General features: G+C 56.0%; 5 protein-coding genes across 5 annotated transcripts; 2 read left to right on the top strand and 3 right to left on the bottom strand.

The window, feature by feature from the left end:
* Positions 1-8,384: 8,384 nt before the first annotated feature.
* MAM_05175 (uncharacterized protein) lies at positions 8,385-9,792 on the top strand (the record flags this gene model as incomplete). The annotated part of the gene is made up of 2 exons (XM_040823973.1): positions 8,385-8,871; positions 8,948-9,792. The coding sequence occupies 2 exons, from the start codon at positions 8,385-8,387 to the stop codon at positions 9,790-9,792; spliced, it is 1,332 nt and encodes a 443-aa protein (XP_040678132.1).
* A 1,466-nt stretch (positions 9,793-11,258) lies between these two features.
* On the top strand, positions 11,259-12,645 carry MAM_05174 (Glycosyl transferase, family 2; the record flags this gene model as incomplete). The annotated part of the gene is made up of 3 exons (XM_040823972.1): positions 11,259-11,378; positions 11,450-12,181; positions 12,244-12,645. The coding sequence occupies 3 exons, from the start codon at positions 11,259-11,261 to the stop codon at positions 12,643-12,645; spliced, it is 1,254 nt and encodes a 417-aa protein (XP_040678131.1).
* A 282-nt stretch (positions 12,646-12,927) lies between these two features.
* On the bottom strand, positions 12,928-13,532 carry MAM_05173 (uncharacterized protein; the record flags this gene model as incomplete). Its single annotated transcript, XM_040823971.1, has 3 exons — positions 12,928-13,042; positions 13,110-13,375; positions 13,455-13,532. 3 exons carry the CDS (start codon positions 13,530-13,532, stop codon positions 12,928-12,930), a joined length of 459 nt encoding a protein of 152 aa, XP_040678130.1.
* Positions 13,533-14,303: 771 nt separating this feature from the next.
* On the bottom strand, positions 14,304-15,809 carry MAM_05172 (squalene epoxidase; the record flags this gene model as incomplete). The annotated part of the gene is made up of 1 exon (XM_040823970.1): positions 14,304-15,809. One exon carries the CDS (start codon positions 15,807-15,809, stop codon positions 14,304-14,306), a length of 1,506 nt encoding a protein of 501 aa, XP_040678129.1.
* An 831-nt stretch (positions 15,810-16,640) lies between these two features.
* MAM_05171 (uncharacterized protein) lies at positions 16,641-19,301 on the bottom strand (the record flags this gene model as incomplete). Its single annotated transcript, XM_040823969.1, has 1 exon — positions 16,641-19,301. The coding sequence occupies one exon, from the start codon at positions 19,299-19,301 to the stop codon at positions 16,641-16,643; it is 2,661 nt and encodes an 886-aa protein (XP_040678128.1).
* Positions 19,302-19,871: the final 570 nt, after the last annotated feature.

Below are 19,871 nucleotides of genomic sequence, written 5' to 3'. Positions count from 1 at the left end.
GAGGAGGGGCAGGTTGTTGGGGGGAGAAGGGTGGCGAGCCGCTGGGTCGAAAAGCCGACGAGAGATGACGGATGGCGGGCGGGCGCTGGAGCAGGACCTGATGACGGCGACGAGGTCGCGAGGTCGCGAGGTGGTGATGTCGGATGGAATTGACGAGTTGACCGCCACGAGCATTCGGTGCGATGCGTGCTTGCGCCACGCAAATGCGGCCGCAGACGACCACCGGTCGGGGCTCGGGTCGGGTTGGGCTGCCGACAGCACAAAGGCAGGAGCGAGCGGAACCGCAGCGCAGGGCAGGAGATGGCAGACAGCGAGGCGAGGCGCGGCGCGTCGCGTGCGGCGATCAAGCTGCGGAGAATGGGAGTTGCGAGCGGATGACGATGAGGCGAGGGCGGGCTCGGTGCAGGGACAGGGACGGAGACAAAAAGACAATGCCCAGGCCAGCGCCAAAGCCGATGGTTGAACGTCGAAGTGGGCAAAGCGCGTGACCGGCGACGACAGGCTTGGGCCCTTGGTTGTCCAGTCCATCGCTCCTGCCTCACAATGGGGCCGACGGGCTAATGGGGGGGCCACAGGAGCCGAACACCTGGGCCAGCCGAGGGCTCCCACGCCCACGGACCGGTGCAGACGAATCAATTTACGGCTGGCCAGCTGAAGCCCGCGAAAACGGCGCCGGGGCGATCGATGTGGCTAGTGAAAACTCTTTCATCGCGCACAGTCACGTGACGGCGACCTCGTCCAATCGCGTATTAGCATCGAGGTGCGGAGTACTCGGGAACGACTCTCCTTCAGCCATCAGAGGAGAGGGATGAGGTCAGAGGAGAGGGATGAGGGATGGATATGAGACTACGCGCGAGACATGTTGCCACGATGATACACGCCGCCATGCCCTAAGTATTTGCAGAGAATGCACTTTGTCAAGCGCCTGTATGGAAACACTGCTGTTCAAGACGCCAAGCTACTCCCAGCAGAGCCACCCGGAGAACCAGACGAGAATGCGCATGAAAATTGCCGGACTTGGTGCTCAAAACGGCATGAGACGAGGGTTCTAGGCCGCACGGTTCATCAAAACCAGCATCTGTATCAGTGTACATGTGGTACTTGCGAAAACCTACGACTACTCGCCAATCGACGATACCTTGGGTCTGGCATGCCATGCTTGGCTAGCTCAGGCTTCGTTCTTCGTCAAGCTGACTGTGGCACTCACCACCAAGGATGAGCATTGAGGGTAGAATCTCCCATGCATAAGTCGTCCAGGGCTGCCACGATTTTGTCCCTGGTGAGACAAGTGTCGCAAGAGCAGAAGCCAGTTCGCCTAGGATTGACGTGACCTAGCACAGACAGCTGACGTGTCTTCGGGGCCAGACTCTCAGGTAATCAAGGAGGTACAATTCTTGGACGTCGGTGCCTCCAAACTCCAAAATGCCAGCATCAGCATGCCCACGGATTGGGAGGTGGTTGTTTGAGGACAACGGCAGCTAGGTGCCGAGAGGCTAGTCATGGTAACACTTGGGTGCAGCGAGAAAGCTTCCTGGTCCGGACACTATGTGGGCAGAGCCATCCATCCAAATCCAACAGTTCAGACTGGGCATCTAGAAGTATAGTTATGGTACTACAACTGGGGACAGTAGTTGCCGAGTCCGACAGCCAAACGCCGCGCCGGGATCGAAACTACTGGTTCGGCCATCCGTCGTCGGCCCCCGCCCGAACGCCGACCGGAATCGTCCGACTGGACAAACTTGACGCCTCGTTCATACGCGCCCTCGGCTCGAGCCTCGTCTGTGACGCCATGCACAGCAACGGTACATTTCACGTTCTTGCCGCGGCCGTATTCACCTGTTGGAAGGGGGAACCCCAGGGCCCAATTCACTGCACCCCCGGACACCACGTCTATTCCAAGGCACCAAAAGGCCTAGTTCGCATGTCTCAAGTCAACTGCTGATCCCAAAAAGGGACTCGGGATCAGCAGGATCCGCTTCTGTCAACAATAAAGTCAAGACCCCAAGTGAACCGTTCGTTTGCGCCCATCCCCCGTCCTTCCCCACATGTATACCACCAAGCGTGCCGTCCTCCGCTACCTTGTTCCAGACCAGATAGGGCTGAAGGAACTCAAAGCCCGCTTGGCTCAAGTCGAGTACGTAGTTGGAATCAGAGACAATGTGCCGGCCGCCACGCGGGCTCATTGCGGGTTTGCCAAGAGCATCACCATCCTTCACGAGCCGGGCTTGCCTGACCAACGGCCGGGACTTCAGCTCTAGGAGCCCCAAAATCCACCGCTTTCCACTAAGTTGCGAAAATCATGGCTCTGATGCACTTGAAAAAGGCCCCAGCAGACGCGGGGACAGACAAGGCCGTGCTGGCTCGCCGGGCATCCTCACCAGTCCGCGGGGACCAGGACGCTCGCCGGCCAAGCATTCATAAATGCGCGGCGAGGTGACGATCCTCCTTTTCGTCCCTCAGGGTCCAAAAGGTCAAGATGCAGAGCGCTCATGGGTTGATTTCGTCGGCATGGCGCAGCGCCTTGGGTGTAGTGTCCGCTCTCGCAACGTCAGCCGTCACACCGCACATGATCGACGTCCAAGTATATTGCAATTTACTTGCAGCATTCTGATCCAGTAATCAAGAGGCTGTAGATTCGACACGTAATCGGTCATTTTTTTGCGCATCTTCACACCCCGCAAAGATGTTCAACAAGGAGGTTATCTCAAGCGGTGGCAACCACGTCGTCTGCATGGCCGAACGTCTGCTATCCATTCCCCTGTGCCGTGGAATTCGGCGGCGGCCTGCTCGTCCAGTTTGCGGTAGAAGCACGTCGGCGTACACATGGACCACGCGCAGTCCGCGAAAATCCTCAAGCGAGCCCGCTGACCTATATGGCCTCGAGGTGGCTTCGTGATTGGCATGAGCCGGTACGGAAAGGGGGAAAACATGGCGGAAACGAAACAGCTCGTGGGGTACTGACAAGACAATGGCATTGTTTCTGAAGCTGACACGGGAGGATCGAATGGGACAGCCGGAATGGTGAAATGGTCTATGGACAGACACATGGCTTGCATAGATGGGACCAGCTGGGGGACATGATTTTCCGTTGGGACCCTTTAGAATCCTTTAAACTGGTGCGCCACGGGGTATTTGCCAAGAGCACTTGAAATCGTGGCATGTCCAGGACAATAGTGCGCACAAAGTAAGTGAACCAAGAAATCCATCGTACCCTGCACACCACACCCATCTCGAACGCACTTAAGACAAGATTACATCTCTCTGTCGAGTCAGCGCATGGAAAGTACTGTCCGCGAGGGCTGGCGAACATAGCCAGTGTCCAAAGCCGCTGCCCTTGAGGGAAGCAGTACACGCAACAAGACCGCGCATTGGTTCGCGAACCATGCCGGACAACAGTTGTTGAGGCAGCAGCCGTAGGCTCACCAGGTCTCCTAGAGATATTGAGAAGCCGTAGAACAAGGCTGTCATGAGACCCAGGCGAGTGAATGCATGCGAAGCTTGTTTGCACAGCAGAACACGGTTGCGGAGGGTGTCGAGGAGGGCGTCGAATTGACCCTCGTGCCAGGCAAGTCAGCGTTGAGCTCACATGAAGCAAAGGACAGGACTGCACTTTACAGCACCTGGCAGGCTTGAATATTTGCCTGGTACAAAATGACATGATGGCATGAAAGACGAGCAGCGTCCAAATCTACATCCACAGTGGCGGGAGAGTCCGTGAGCGGTGCATCTTGACGGGCATTGCTCTGCCCGGAAACATGACTCCCTCGGGAGTTGGGGGCTCCACGATATCAGTTAGAATGACCGCGTGACCGGGTGAGAGCCCTTGTCGTCATTGAGAAGGGCTGTGACGATGAATTGGCCAATGAAGCCGGCGGACTTGTGGCCCGGAACCTCGCCCCGATGCGGCCCCACATTTATCCCGACATCCATGTGCACGGCGTGCCCGCGGCCCACGGCGATCCATACAACGCTCCTCATTTGCAGCTCGGGACCATTAGAAGCGAATATACTTGGTTGACATTGACCACGGTCTCTCCGATGGGTGGCATCAAACTTGGGCGTTGTTGAGATAGGCGTTTGCTGGCGGTCGAATACACCCAATCGGCGTCTTCTTCTGTTCGACCGCAGATATCACGGCTCTATGGGCCGGGAGTGTTCTAGGTGGTGTTTCCATCCCTCACAGGTTATCTCTGGCCGATCAATATTGCAGCGGGTGGTGCACAAAGGTGCTTCTGTGCCTATACTTGCCGTTGCTAAACTAGTGGGCCGTATGAATCATATGAACAAGCTGTGTCCTCTCTGCCGTGACACTACACTGGGTGTAACGAATCACTTCCTACAGGGATCTTTTGGTTCCCTCGTTGAGCTCATGATCTGGGTCTGGCAAGCAAGTAGGTAAGTGCGGTGAAAGGACTCCTGAAGAAACCATCTTTTGTACCCTTCCTGTGATACAACCGAGGACGAACTACCTACGTGTCCGCTGAGACTTGCCGCCAGCGGGGCATGTATTTGAGCTTGCTTGGTGTAAAGACATCAAGCGCCGGTAGAGTGGGGACATGATGCTATCGAGCCTCTTGGTAAAAACGTTCCCTGAAGCCTTGTCCGCATTGTTGATTCCTTTGGCATAGCCTTTTGAAATGCACGATTAAGCAATGTAAATGCGGTCTGACCTTCAAAGGCTCACGCATGAGCGAAGGTTGCAGACACATGTTGCGGTAGCGACCGTCACTTCACTAGCTCATGTGTTCACGAGTTGCACAGAAAAGCCATCCTTCGCTCCATGGGCCCCTCGGCAATCCCATCATGTCTCAAAACGGATGCGTCGACGGAATCCCGCGATTGGACGGAGTATACTTACTTGATCTGCGACAAGCCTCTGCAGGGCCGCTCGCGGAAAGTAGCACTTTATGAGACACGCTCAACGTCCCACCGCATACGTTAGGACTTGCTGTCCCAAAAACTCAGACATGAATCTTGGTGAGGCAGGACTTCTGGTCTGAACCTGTCAACAAGCCTGTCGCCCGGGGTTTCTCTTGTTCCCAAGAAATGACAAAAAACAAATAAATAAATAAAAGGCGCAAGGTTGCGCAATATTCAAGAGTGGTTACTCCGTGATCGGAATAAAAAATCACAGGCATTGCCAAACCGTTGTGGCTTCCAGCCCGCTTCGCGTACCAAGGGCCTGGGACAGCTGCCTGATATAGCTGTACAAGTATGTAGGTCACAAGATGACAGTTGTGTATCAAGGGTCCCTGTCAAAACAGCACGCGGGTTAGCTAAATATTGCTCAAGTTCCACTATTTCAACGCAACTCCCACCCCCAAGCTTGTCGCAGCCCGCACTTGCTATGTGAGGCTGAGAAAAGAAGCATCTCGGACGTCGAAAGCGGCCCGGAGAATGAATGCGTTTCGTTGGGTCAAGCCTCGCCCGGTACTGCGATTGGGTCTCTACCGGGTGTCCTCTGCTGGAGTGACGAATTGGCGTGATAGCTCACGTTATCGCCTCGAGCAAAGTGCCTTCCATTCCCAGGATAATTTCCAGCCACAGGCCGTTTGATACGCGGCATGGCCTTGTCACGTACACACGGAGTCGCACTCTGGTTCTGAGGCTTGGCGCGGCTGGGGATGTTGGAGCTGAGAGGCCTCTTGAGCTAGTTCATTCCTGTATGTAGTACTCCGTACTATTAGTTGTATCGCCTTGGTGCCTGGTGATGTCACACCTGGCACGGGAGCCGGCGGCTAAACAATATCAGAAAAAGATTGGCGTGGCACAGGCTGGCCCACTAACGAATCAAAGTGACGTGTCAAGGCTCTTTGAATTAGAAACGTGCCCAATGTCTCAACAGCCGGCGGTGACGGGCGTGGAGCATGAGTGCGATTCTGATATCTCAATGTCAAGGCTCGCTAGAAGGAAAAATGCTCAGCCATGCCCAAGAAAAACCCTCCTCCTCGTGTCATGGTGTCCAAAAGTGGAGCTCACCTTCGGTGGCAACGCCTATTTTATTTTTGTTGCCAATGGCTGTGCTCCATCCGAGAGATGCGGCCTGGTGGAACGGTCATCAATCCTGGCGTGCAGCAGCAGCTACCAATAATCTCATCCTTTGGCCCCAATGGAAGCTGAGCCTGCAGTCGATAACAGATGGGCAAAGTTTCATGCGGAGACTGGCGCATTGTGTTCGGCGGAGAGACGGTTCCGTTGGGGCCGCAGCGAAATCGCAATTCCTCCAGATGGTGGTATCTTCAGCGGTCAGGTGACACACGGGTTGGTGTTGTGAACAGAGGTCGTGATGCATCGATTGGCTCAGATTCGCACGCCAGATGCCAGATTGTCGTCTTCTGTCGATAACCACCAACTGGCTGCCGTCCACGTTGGCTGTTGGGCTTTGTTCTGAGCTGATGCCCTGGGTAAGCTGGGGGCCACCGCGCCGGCTCGATGCAGTAGCTGGACGACGGGTTGGTTGGTGATGCGCAGCCGGGTCATCCCATGAAGCATCGTGGAGTCGGCGGTCCGTGGCGTGGTTTGCCTTGGATCTACCGAAAGCTGGCATGTCGGGCTGGCGACAGAGCGCCGACATGCCAAGTGCGCCGACGAAGGACTCCATCCATGAAGAATCCTCATTATCAGTGGCGTGGAATCTAGCGAAAGTGCTTGCCCTTTTTGATGGCAGTTTTGCAGCCTCCCTGCCACCGGCCCTGTACGGGACCAAAAATCCATGCCGCCTCGTGTATGTACGTACTGCCGCTCGGTACGGAGTACTCCGTACCCCGTACTCCGTACCTAGGAAGTACGTAATCTGTGCTCTGGACTGGCAGCCGGAGCCTGCGTGCGACGCTCCTTCCTCCAAAGAAAATAACAGTACGGAGTACTCCGTACCACGGACTACCTGGTCAGCCCTCTCGAGCTCGTATCACGTTCCTGCCTTGTCCCTGCCGGTGTCGGCTCGTTCTTGTGGACCGCATCTTCTTGTATGCTTTTCCCAGTCATTTTTCTCTTTGTCTTCTTTGAACGTCGTTGGCTTGCTCTGCAGGTCGTTTTCTGTTTATTCTACGTTCTACGGGGTCCTTGGGTCTGACGTGGCCCTACTTCGGAGTTGTTCTTTGCCGGCTGCAGGGATCACCAATATCGTGCGTCTGAATTCGTGCGAATTATCAGTTGGTTGCCACCAACCACCACCACAACCCCTCCCATCTAGACCAACCGAGCAACTTGGAGGCGAAGGCTTATGTTTGCCTTCCGCAGGTAACCAGAGAACCGACCTGCCGTCCAATCTGTTCGGCCACTCGATCAATGTCCAACCAGCTCTGCTTGCAACGACTTCCGGTCCTGCCATCTGGTACATTGTCTGGACGTGGGTATAGCTGCAGAGAAACCGCAGCCGTGCATCATTGCGTGATGACACGCCGGGCATCAGTCCAGCTAGCCTCCAGCTCACCTCGTTCTGCTGTATTACAACCTTCTCTTTCTCTTGCCTGACTATTCTAGAACGAGCAAGTGCACCATAAAAGCCAGCCCATACGACGTGCACGTCAGCCCCGATATCCATTCGTCTCACGTCCCACATCTCACATCAAGCCTGTTGGCTCTGCGAGCCAGTCACTGCCTGATGCACTTTGGCTCTATTTACACTTGAAACTCGTTCACTGGGTACTTGCGCATCAAGGCCACAGCCACAGAGCGAACCGCCCAAGGTGCTGGTGCTGAGCATAAATAACAACGTCCAGGCGACGCAACACAAATCTAGACCAGCCCCTGCAGCTGCGCTTGGCGTTCATAGGGTCTCTCGGACTCGCGGACGTTCGAACCCTTCTGGGCGACTTGGACACGGGAGGTGGCTTCTCCACCATTGTCTCACTCCTGAAGCAACTCCCTGCTGCCGCCATCCCCCCTCGCAGAGTCGCAAGCTCGTACCGACCCATCCACCTACCTGTCTAGTGCCCGCAAGGAATAAGGGATCCGAATCGTGGAGGAAATCTGGTCCCCTAAAGGTGTCGCAGCCCACCCAAAGACTTACTAGAATACGCGGGCCCTTTGCTTTTTCCCACTAGAGCCCGACGCCCGGATGCTCTCCTTCTCAGTCAACGCCGGTTCACTTTTCGTCAACCCCTGTCACGCTAGGCGTACTACTTAAAATAGCCGGTGGGATGTCCTACTAGGGCCACCACAATTGGAATATATACTGTCGTCAAGCCCGGCCCTGTGACACAACCGCCCGCCTTTCGACCCTTTCTCTGCCGGCCTTTTCGTTCCCCTATTTTTGCCAACACGGGAATCGACTTGATCGTGGGCAGTCTTTGTGCCATCGCCTCTGCATACGTCTGGCGTTCTCAGAGTGTCGGAGGGGCTCTGCTGAGCCTGTCGCTGCGCTCTGATAACACTCCATCGATATGTCCATCCTCTCTCACATTAGGAAAAGCCGCCAACAGGCCAAAGAGCACAATGCCAAGCTAGCCGATCAAAAGAGGAAAGAATCAGCTCAACTTCCATATAAGCATGTTCCTACTCATGCGGCAACCGATGCATTTGCCAGCGCGCCACCGAGCTGGAGGGAGGCGGATCGTTCTCGAATTATTGAGCAGAATCGCAGACGCAGTGCCATGGCTGCTAGTGGGTTCAACATGAATATGCCTGGCGTACCCCGAGTCGGAAGCAGCCTCTCCCATGTGTCTTATCCTGGACAAGATGTCGCGGCAATGATGGGTATGCCCAGACCATACAGCTACGTTGGCACATCCCCGTTGCCGGGTCTTCGTGACAGTCGGGAGGTAGTGTACGCAGCGCCAGACATGGCATATCTCCATCCAGGGCCGCTCAAGGGAAAGGAAGTGTCGCGGCTCTACGACTCTCAGCGCATCAGCCCAGCGTCAAGTAAAGGTTTGTCATGGAGCCAGCACTTTCTGCATACCTGGGATCGTGTTTCTTGAGCCTTGACACTAATTTCTGGCAGCAGGCGACCCTTCTCCTGTTGAAAGTTCCAGCGTGTCAACAAGTTCTCAAGACGAGCTGGAAATGAAGTCTTCTACGGCGGCCACGACTCAAACCGGTGATGGCACCATACCCCATCGCCTTCATCCTGGCCGGGCGAGACGGGCATTAGACGTTTCGATGAATCAGCACAACTTGTCCAGTGCTAGCAGAATTAATGCTTCTAGTTACATCCGAGATTCTCGCCCACCCCCTTCGATGAGGGGCTTCGGCTCGATTCCTGCCGTCGCAGCCATGCAGCCGACGAGCATTGGGATTCTCCCTGGAAATATCTCTGCTCATAGGAATAACAGCGCATCGCCCTCAATCTCGCCCACCCCTACATCTCGGCGGAGTTCATCTGCATCACTATCTGGCCTCTCCGCTATGCCAGCGAGGCAGACAGCTTCAACGACGCCCTCAGTAGCCAGTGCTTCCAAGACTGAGTACCCTCTGAACCGTCTGTCAATGTCTGGTATTGACTCGGGATCTCTGACGTCATCCTCGGGAGCGGCCAATAACAATCCGCCTCGAGCTAATTCCATTAACCGCCATACTGGGCCGATAAACGTATCCCAAGACGCGGACGATATGCGGCAGCATTCCGGGCGGCCCCAGGCTTCTACCTCTGACCATCAGCGGTTTGATCGTGGCCGTCTTCCGCCTCCATTGTCTCATGAAGACCTCGTCAACGTGTTTCCTGAGCAAGCAGGACTGGAGGCAGCACCGGCAAAAAATGGAAAGACCAAGAAGTTATCCAAGACAGACGGCGGGAGACTCGTCAAGAAGAATCGATGGTCCACTTCGAAGGTATCGGTTGTTGCGGTCTAAAATGCAGTATAGCCCTCCCGCCACCGTGAGGACTTTTAATGGAACAGGGGAAAATTGGCGCCGAGGTTTGGTCTTGGAACTATCAGAAAGCATGGGAGTTCAGTTGGGTTGTGCTTCACTTACTGAAGGGAGGAGGGCAAACCGCCTTTGGAGTTTCGCGAGACCAGTATTCTTTGGCCATTGTTTAACGAATTCATGATTATTTGGCATAGAAGAACGGTGTTTGGGAATCTTACTTCTGGCATATTGCCACCGTATTTAGCCTTTTTTTTTATCATGTAGCGGGCAAATGACTTGGCCAAGCGGGATGGCTGGAAAATATGTAGTAGGAATAAGTGCGTGTGGTATGGATCAGGTATTCATTTGAATTGGAGCTCAACTCTGGACACGAAGCAAGGGGCAGGCTCAGGCGAGGGAATTCCAGTATCGGCTATTCTCGTGTGTGCTGAACTTGCACGTTACGTTTAATCACTGAGCGCCATTTCTGTCGATGCGATATGATATCAACCATGTGTGTGGAGGAGGAAGTTGTCAGGCATACATGGCAGCATCGCATCGCCTCAACAATCTGGACCTCAAAAAATGTAATTTACTTTTGAGCCCCCGCTGAATTGACTTGGGATGGAAGTATTCTAGCTGCCGAGTAATCGGTACTTGATCTGATTCCGACGGGTCTGTCTTGATACCCACCTACCCACTTTAAGTACCTACTTAAGTAGCTTACCTCACTTGGAGGTACTCCGTAGGCGGTGCCTAGCACTCATTAGCTCCTAGGAACCCTGGAAGTTAAGTACTAATCGATAGAAAGTGATGCGTAAGTACTCAATTAGACGGAGCACGGGTTCATGTTTCTGTCTAGTCTCAGGATTGACCCCACCGACCGAAAACCTTTGTTCTGATCACGGACCATGGAGACGAAAGACAGAGATGACGGACGGACTCGGGCAACGGCAAAGTTGACAGCCCCGCAAGATCGGGATGGCTCAGACTTGGCCCCGTAATACAACCCATGGTGCGGACCATCACGACACGTACGTAGTTGGGTTAAGTGCCTAGGTTCAAGTAGGTACGGAGTACCTGGGCCCAACAAGTACGTACTGGCCCTGACGGCATGCGCCACATCAGGGTCCCTGCAAAGTGAACACGTTGACAAGGCCACAGCCCCTCAGCTGCAGCGTGGCGTGGCGCGAGGTGCCAAACTGCACATGACATCGTGTAGTCAGCTGGCAGCAATACTTGGCACCTGTCGTACGCTCCGCTCCCATTGCTCATCCTACTGCGAGCTGCAAAACTGGTTATCGTGGCCTTTTTTCTCGCCTTTCCTAAGTAATGACGGTCCGTGACTTTCAACCCACCATACTCCCGCAGTAGGCTGCTGTTGTGCCTGGAGCTCGTCCGGGCTCACAGCTCAAACGCCCCGTCTCGCAAACGATTCGCACGTGCCGTTTGTTTGGTAATTGAGGGCAATGACCCTCATGGAGCCTGTGGCTCGCTTCGTGCGGTCACTGTTGGCATGGATCGAAGCGGCCCCCGTTCATGTCCTCGTTGTCGGTTTCATGTTGCTCTTTCTGCTCGGCTTTTCCTGTGTAAGGTTTCCTCTCAGGTGCACAGAAGAAAACAAGCCCCGTCGCAGCTAACCAACTATTGCGGCCTCCAGCTTTTCGTCCTTCTTCACCTTGTAGCGCCGAGGCCCCGACGCGTCCTGCCGTCCGAGAAGACATACATTACATCCAGCCCCTCGGGTAAGCCAACCACAGCTCGACGGCTGCCATGCTGGTACGACCGCTGGCTAGCCGAACGTCGCCTCCAGGAGCAAAACCATGTTCGCCCGCGAGAAGCGTATCCAACGCCGAGTTCCGGCAGCATTGAGCCCGCCGAATTGCGACTGAGCGTCGTGTTCCCTGCATACAACGAGGAGGATCGAATTTTGCCCACGTTGGAAGAAGCTGTAGAGTATTTGGACAAGCACATCGGGCGAAACACCGCCACCAAAGAGCCATTCAGCCCCGCCAGCCGGCGCCATCAGCGCGGACATTCGAATGCTTCCAAGTCGGACACGGCGCTGGGAGGCTACGAGATTCTGGTCGTCAACGATGGGAGCAAGGACAAGACTGTGGAGGTGGCACTCGACTTTGCTCATAAGCATGGCCTCCATGACATGCTTCGCGTCGTGACCCTGGTTAAGAATAGGGGCAAGGGCGGGGGCGTCACCCACGGTCTACGCCATGTGAGAGGCGAATACGTCTTGTTTGCCGATGCCGATGGCGCCTCCAGGTTTAGCGACGTGGGCAAGCTGATCGAGGGCTGCGAAGAGGTCATGGATGGTTCCCTGCGAGGTGTTGCCATTGGTAGCCGCGCTCACCTGGTTGGCAGCGAAGCGGTGGTCAAGGTAATTGCTCCCGCATCTCCCTATTGCATCATCGCACCGTGTGCTAAACAGTCAATCCACAGCGCTCGGCCCTGCGCAACTTTCTCATGCGATCTTTCCACCTGGTCCTCACGATCCTTACTCCGCCTGCAACCTCACGGATCCGCGATACCCAGTGTGGCTTCAAGCTGTTCTCGCGCGAGTCCCTCCCCCACATCGTACCGTACATGCACACCGAGGGCTGGATCTTCGACATTGAGATGCTGATGCTTGCCGAGTCGGCACCCGCCACCCCCGTCCTCGGTAGTGACGGCAGTGTTATTGGCACGAGTCCCGGGATCAAGGTTGCCGAGATGCCCATCGAGTGGCATGAAGTGGGTGGCAGCAAACTGAACGTGATCCAGGACAGCATCAAAATGGCCATCGGACTGGCCGTCTTGCGAGCGAGCTGGATGATGGGCGTCTACCGAAGACGATTAACATAGAAACACTCTGCATGTTTTACGCACAAGCATATAGACCAACAAGCTTTCCTCTTTTCCTTTCCTCTTCCCGTTGCAAACACCATCATAAAGAGCAGCACGACATGGCAGTAAACGAAAAGTCGTCCCCTACACCACCGCCACGCTCGCCGCCCACGAATCAAGAAAATTCAAACCCGACTGACCATGTAGTATGACCAACCCGCTCACTCGACCCAAGCGTCCTCCTCCCCAGGCAAGCCCGTCGACTCGCAGCACCAACAGCCCACGTTCCAACGCACGCACCTACACAACCGGCAAGCGACACATGGCAGACATGGGGACGTTCCTGAGACGCACAAGGCTGTTGCAGCCCTTGGTGATGTTGATCGGCCGCTTGTACCCGCCGCAGTCGTGCATCCTACAGCCACGCACATCAGCCGTGCGCCTGGACCGGGACGAGAGGGGGGCAACGCCGCTCAACCTACCTATATCCCCAGCACGAGCCTGCCGCGGAACCGAGGTACAGCGCTCTACGCTCGTCAGCAGATGTCTCCCGTGCCGGCCTCTGCCGCTCGACGGGGGGTCGAGGAACGAGGGAGCGAGGGAACGAGGGAGCGAGGGAGCGAGGGAACGAGGGAACGACGCACTCTACGTTGCTGGTGTTGAAGCACTTCTCGCTGATGATGATGGCCTGCGCGCCCCGGGGCTGCGCGCTGCCGGAGCACAGGCCGCCGTGGCGGTAGGCGACGCCCTGGCGGCCCGGTGAGCTCGTGTCTCTCTTGATCTTGGCGCGCGGAGGGAGGGCGCAGGGAAGAGGAGGGACTAGTTACCATGACGGACGTGGACGGGTCGCACAGCGCGCCGGTGCCGGCGGCCAAGATGACCATGAGACGCTGGAGGAGCCGCATCTCGAGGAGGTCACTTCGTCTGGCGGGCTTCGGTCTCGGTCTCGACCTCGGTAGGATGCGCACGGGAGCCGAGGAGCGGGAGGCGGGAGGCGGGAGGCAGAGGAGGGGGCGGTTCTTATACTCGGTGCTTCTTGGTGCTCGGTGCAGGGGCTAGGCTCCAAGACGAGCGCGCCAACGCCATCACCGCTTCACCACCATCATCGCCATGGGGAGCAGAGCACGACGGGCATCAGCTAGCTCGCCGGCTGCGCGACGGGCCCCTCGTAGCTTGGGCGCCGACGGGACAGCCGCGCGCCGCGGTCCAGGGGTGACGTGGAAGCGAGCGAGCAAGCTTTGCTCGACTGCGTCTACGTGAGCTGCGGCGCTTGGTTGAGTTGTTTTTTTTTCCCTCCCCGTCTCTTTTCCAAGCGGAATCTCGTGCAGGCGCACAAAATACTCGCACAGTCTGGGCCACGCATAAATTGAACCATTATAATTATTTAGCTGCTGCAAGTATCGTGGCTCGTGGGAGGCAGGCATGTCTGCTGCCTCGTCTATTCCAGTCCCCGTGTACAAGTACAAGTACTCATGGCCTCGCGCGTCTCTGATGTGTATATGTACATGTACCAGGGCGTCTTGGACAAGATTAAACTTTGACTAGTGGAACATGGACATCGTGTTTGGTGACGAAACAAAAAAAAGAAGAAAAAAAACGCCTTCCCGTGTTGACATCTTGTGCTTTTGCTTGGCCGCCTCCTGGATTATTACCACGTGTACCGCAAACACGAGCCGTTACTGGAAGCCCTCGCGCCATATTAGCGGCAAAAAGACGCAGCTGGCCTTCCAAAGGATAAGAACTGCGTCTATCAGTGCCAGGGGAGCCTTGAAGACACCAAAGGGCCCGGCGCAAATGGCGAGGGCGTTCAGCCACAGGGACAGGAAGGCGACGGAGAAGAAGTGATATGCCAGGACGGCGGGGCGCTGGATAATGCCGGCGAGGAGACCACACGGCCCGTCCGTCATGCCGCGCTGGAAGTACTCGAAGCAGCCTAGCTGGAGGGCCTGCAGCTGGCGGTCGTTGGCGGCGAAGAGCGTGTACAGGGCTTGGGCGAGGACGTTGATGCTGGACGTGACGTTTTTGCGGCGCCAGTAGAAGACGTTGACGGCGGCGCTGATGGCTTTGGAGTCTTCGAAATTGGGAACCCTTGCCGGGTCGAGAAGCTGCGAGAGAAGGAGGGCGTCGCTGAAGGCGACAGTCATGCCGCCGCCGGTAAGGGGGTGGCGCATGTTGAATGCGTCGCCGAGGAGCAGGAGTCCCTTGGCAGTCTGCCTCGTCGGTGGCAGCCAGCTGTTGGGCATGCTGCGCGGGATGTTGCCGCCTTCTTCGAGAGCCGCGAGGGCAGCAGGCTGGACAGAAGGCGGGAGGGCAGGAATGGCCACGTTCTTGATGTAGCCGCGCACGCCGCCAGCCGCGGGCGAGGCCTCCGGAATGCCCATGGGGACGTCAAAGAGGGCACGGGTCTCGTGCGTGCCGATTTGGTACAGCAGCGTGGGGAACGTGTCTTTTCCGATGATGACGTGGCCGTAGTTTTCCTGGGGCAGCACGGTATCGATCAGTTCGAGGGCGTAGAACTTGCTCTTGACGGTGGCCTTTTTGTCCCCAATGGCATCCTTGCGGAATTTGGAGTTGTAGCCGTCGGCGATGACGGTCAGCTGACCAAAGAAGTAGTCGGACTTCTTGTCGCCCGTCTCGTGATTCTCGGTCCGCGACTCGACGCCCAGAACCTGGTCCGTACATTCGCCGCGAAGGGTCCGGACGACCTCGGTCTCGACGACGGTTATGTTCTCGTGGGCGAGACAAGACTCTCGCAGCTTGGTGATGAACTTTCCGTGGTGGAACGATCTGCCCTCGGGTCGTTTTCCCTCCTTTCCCGACCCGCCCCAGGCGTATATGACGTTGCCGCTGTCGTCGATGGTCGGGTACGGGATCAGCGAGGGGATGTGGTTGAAGATGACATTGTAGCCCTTGCAGGGGATGGCATCGATGCCCTCGACGCAGTGTCCCAGACCCAACTGCTTCAGGGCGGCGATACCGCCGGGCTGCAGCAGCTCTCCGACGATGCGATCGGGCTCGGCCAGCCGCCGCTCGAGCAGCAGGACTGAGCGACCCTGGCTGGCGAGGGCAAAGGCAATGGCGCATCCAAAGACACCCGCGCCGACGACGACGGCGTCGGCTTCGTGAAACTGCTCGCGGCGTTTCCGGGCGTCTCCGGGGGCGCTGACGGGGCTCACAGACATTGGGGAGGTTGCGACGTGCATCGGCCGTCGATGGACAGAGAAGAGGCACGGCCGGGCGATGGAGTCGGCTTGGTGAGGGGGGGAAATGGCAAAGTGTCCACGTGTACTCGGTGCACCTTTCGGGGACGACGACAGTGGCGACGCATCAGGACTCAGGACTCGGGACTCGGGAGGGTCAGGGTCAGTTGGTGATGTGTGTAGCGCGATGCCCGTGGTCCATCTGGCACAGAGAGATCACGCAACCACTTGGCCCGAGATGGCCCGTCGCCACCAGGGCCCAGGGCCAGGCAGGCGGGGGTGTCGACGGTTCTGGAGTTTTGGTGCGTGCCTGTGCCTGTGCCGGTGCCTGCAGGGGCAGGGCCGCCGCCCCAACTTGCAGCCTCTAGCCTTTCCTCGGCCAATTGCCGGGTAACTACGCTCAGGAGTCGGCCATGGTCGAACCACCACCACCACATTGCCCTTCATGGCCATTGCACATTGCACGCATCATACGTCGTCATGCCCTGGGCAGTTGCTCACGTGGTGTTTCGGATCGTTCGTTTCCGCTGGCAATGAGCCCACCTGCTCCCCGAGTCCCTCCGTACCGACGCGCACCCCTCACATGCCCGACGTGACATGCCCGACTTGCTTTCCTTGTCTTCGATTACAAGTGGTGCTTCCAATTTGCTTTCGAGTCGTCGCTACGTCACCTGCTGACACTTGCAACCAATGCCTTGTCGGTCGTTCGCTGGCGGCACGAAAATCACACGGATGGTGTTTGCTATTGTGGTCGATGCCTGTTTGCATACTTCTTTATTCTACATTCCCGGTTTGCACATCAAGTAGAAGGGTTCAGCTTGAACCCGTTGCCACTACCAGCACGGGCTCGGCACTTGGCGTGGCTTCCTGCTGCCGACACAACCTGCCAAATTTGTTGCTACATCTGCCATTCTTCTTTGCGTCGGCCTCGGTTGATGGTGGCGCTGCCGCTGCCAAGCGGACGTATGCCTCGGACACGGCCCGTCGATCGTCCTTCGTAAAGCGGCACTTCCTCGAGTGAAGCAGCGCGTCGTCCAGCCTGTCGAGAGCCTGTCGGTGTAGTGTGCCATTCTGCGGTTGCGCCACACTCCTCATCGCCGTCGTCTTCATCGCCAGCTTGATTGTCTCCTTGCATGTTCGACTGCCGTGCCACCACTGCGCATCCGACGTGAATCCAGAAAGCAATGACTGCAATGCCCCGTAATTCGCAGACCCAGTGTAGGCAAACACTAGATTCGCAAAGTTGTACTCGTTGTACAAAAGCTCGCCATTTCCATTCTCCCTTGCGGCGAGCTCACACATCGCGGCTGCGGCTTCGTGGTCGCCGCGGCCAGACAGCGCCTGGGCCGCCTTGTTGTAAGCGCTATCGTGAATGCGAACCCCCATCTGAAGAGCGCCGTTGATCAACGAGCTGGGGGTTTCGCCTCGTTCCAATCTCGCCAGCAACAGGGGAGTCAGTGCTTCGCTTACGTCTTGACCTTTTGCGTAGGCAGACTGGATCAAGTTGCTCGCGCGATCTATGTCAGGGTTCGCGCATTTGGTGTATGCCAACACCGCTAGTCGCAAACACGCCATCGAAATGTCCGTGCCGGAACGGTGCGCCGTCTCGTATGCCTCAGCAACATTCTCCCATTGCCCCTTCGAGGCCAGCGAGGCCATTTCCCGCCCAAGCTCACCCGTTCCCATCTCTGAAGCAGTTTGTATACCAGTCCTCGCTCCCCCCCCGAGACTTTCCTCCAGACTCTGAATGGCCTTGTCAGAAAAGCTCCAGAACTTACGGCAAATGGCAAGGAATCGTTGGTTGCAAGCTGAATCGATTTGGAATCCGTGGCTGTGGCAAAATTGCAGCCACGAGAATAGATTTTCAATCTTTTGCCGACGACTTGCGTAGTGGTCCAGTACTGCATATATCCAACGATGTTTCAGGCTGAGCCTATACCCGGAGGCAAGTCTCCGAAGCAAAAGTTCGAGCTCGCTGCCACTGTGCGTTTGACCAAAAATATCGACAGTCCTTGTTAAAAGTCGCTGAAAGTCGACAGATTGCGTATTTAATATCTGCCCAAGCGCTTCAACGTCCGAACAAACCTCTACCCATTTACCCATGATGGCGTCTCTTGTGATGAAATGTGTTTGCAACCTGATGTCAGATCGGCAGGTGTCTGCGTCCAAATCTCTCAGCAACTCAAATTCTGTGTGTGCGAAGGAGTCGTCGCCATGTTTCAAGGCCAGGATGATCATCAGGCGTCGTATCTTGTATTCTGTACTCTGAGGAGTTTCAATTTCTCTGAATAAGCCTGCATCTTGGAGCAGACGGTAAACTCGCTTGGTCTTGTCAAAGTTGGCTTGGAGTTTTGCTTGACGAGCAAGAAGTTGACAAACTAACATTCCACGAGCCCATGAACAGGATCTGTCGTTCCGCGACAAGAACCTCAGAACATCCAATGCCACTTTCCGGTTACTTTCATGCTCCAAAAATTCCAGAAAAGGCAGCAACAGATACAAGGGATCTTTAGTCAATGGAAGTAGCAAAGCTAGGGTGGCTGTCAACCTGTCCGGGCTGGAGGTTGAAACAAGTTGGAGGAAGCGAATGCTTTGAGTCCGAAGTGGCCTTGTAGCTCTGGGCGATACTGGCGATCCAAATGCTGCTAGCCTCTGGAATATCATGGTTGCCAACTTGATTCTCTCCGAGACATTGGGCTTGTTGGCGTCGGGCACTTCCACGTCCCCGAGCAGTCTTTCCAATACCGCTATCGCATCGTTGTAGAACGGTCGGTTAGCCAAGCCACCAGGACAGTGCTTCTCTAGATAGGCATGAGCGGACTCGATGGAATCACATCCAGGGGTCTCAGGATTGTCTGGCATGAACATGTATTTAGCTTTTTGTGCAACGTGCGAAGGCTTGGTGCTGGTGCCCAACGATAATGATGAAGCCGTTGGAGCCTTGGACTGGACCAATATCCTAGGGGCTCTCCACTCCAAACCATTGTACCTATGAGGCTTCGGCGGTGGTAATCTGATGTTCTGAAGGTGGAGCGTGTCGAATACGCTACCCAGCGCATCAGCGTTGACCAGCATTCTACAAGCCTCGCTTGTTGTATCAGCTTCACTCATCAATTGAGCTCGTCCGTTGTCGTGGTCCTGCACCTCACTTTCGTTCTGAGTTCCGATAAGATGAGATCGGCCTCTGCGGCGCGTAGAGGTCCTTGGTCGGGGCACGGATGCCAAGGACAACACATCTTCACCCACCTCGACGAACCTGCTCCCCCAGGAGGCATGGCTTTCGGCGAGAGCCAACGGTCCCCGATTAGTCTGGACCATGTGGAGCTTTCGTGCATTTTCAATTGCTGCTCGTGCAAGCTGCAGTCGGCGTCGTCGTTCTTCGGCGAGCAGGATGACAGAGCAGGAGGTAGTAAGTATAACTCCTCGAAGAGCATTGAGCGCTGCTCTAGAGGGTACGGGTTGCTTTGAGGCCATTTCGAGAGCCCATATTGAACGACGCTCTCAAAATGAAAAGGCTATGTTTCCTGTTGGGCAGTGATGATGGCGTCGTGGTGCAATTAGCAATCGTTAATGGGAGCTGAGCCGGTAGTTGCGATCAAGATTCACGATGCGTGATGCTACCAGGTGACAAGGCCGTTCTGCCATTCAAATAGGCTGAAGCCCGGTGAAACTTCGGCAAGGTTCGGCGCGCTAGGTAGTGTGTGGGTACTGACTCGCACAGAAGGAGCTGACGGGAGCGCCTGCCCAGTTGTACCATTTCATTTGGACACTCACGAGATGAACAATGGCATGCGCAGACTTGCTTTTCTTCAGCGCTTCTCATGGAGCGAGGCTTCTCGATACTCATGTGCGATCGATCTTCTCCAGCGCTATGGAGTCCGCGGCCTTCACAAGACTTGGGTAGTGCCTGAACTGTTGACCAGTCTTCGTTGATTGCAATTGCTGGGTAACAATTTGATTAACACCGTCTTATGGCTAGGTACTGCTACACTTCATCGTGGCCATGCGGTCTCGGATCCTCAAAGAGTGTCAACTCGAACAACT

This window comes from Metarhizium album (genome assembly GCF_000804445.1).
Source record: "Metarhizium album ARSEF 1941 chromosome Unknown scaffold_12, whole genome shotgun sequence".
In the NCBI taxonomy this organism is placed as follows: Eukaryota; Fungi; Ascomycota; class Sordariomycetes; order Hypocreales; family Clavicipitaceae; genus Metarhizium; species Metarhizium album.
Note: the sequence above shows the minus strand (reverse complement) of the source record. Positions and strands in the feature narration are given on the sequence as shown.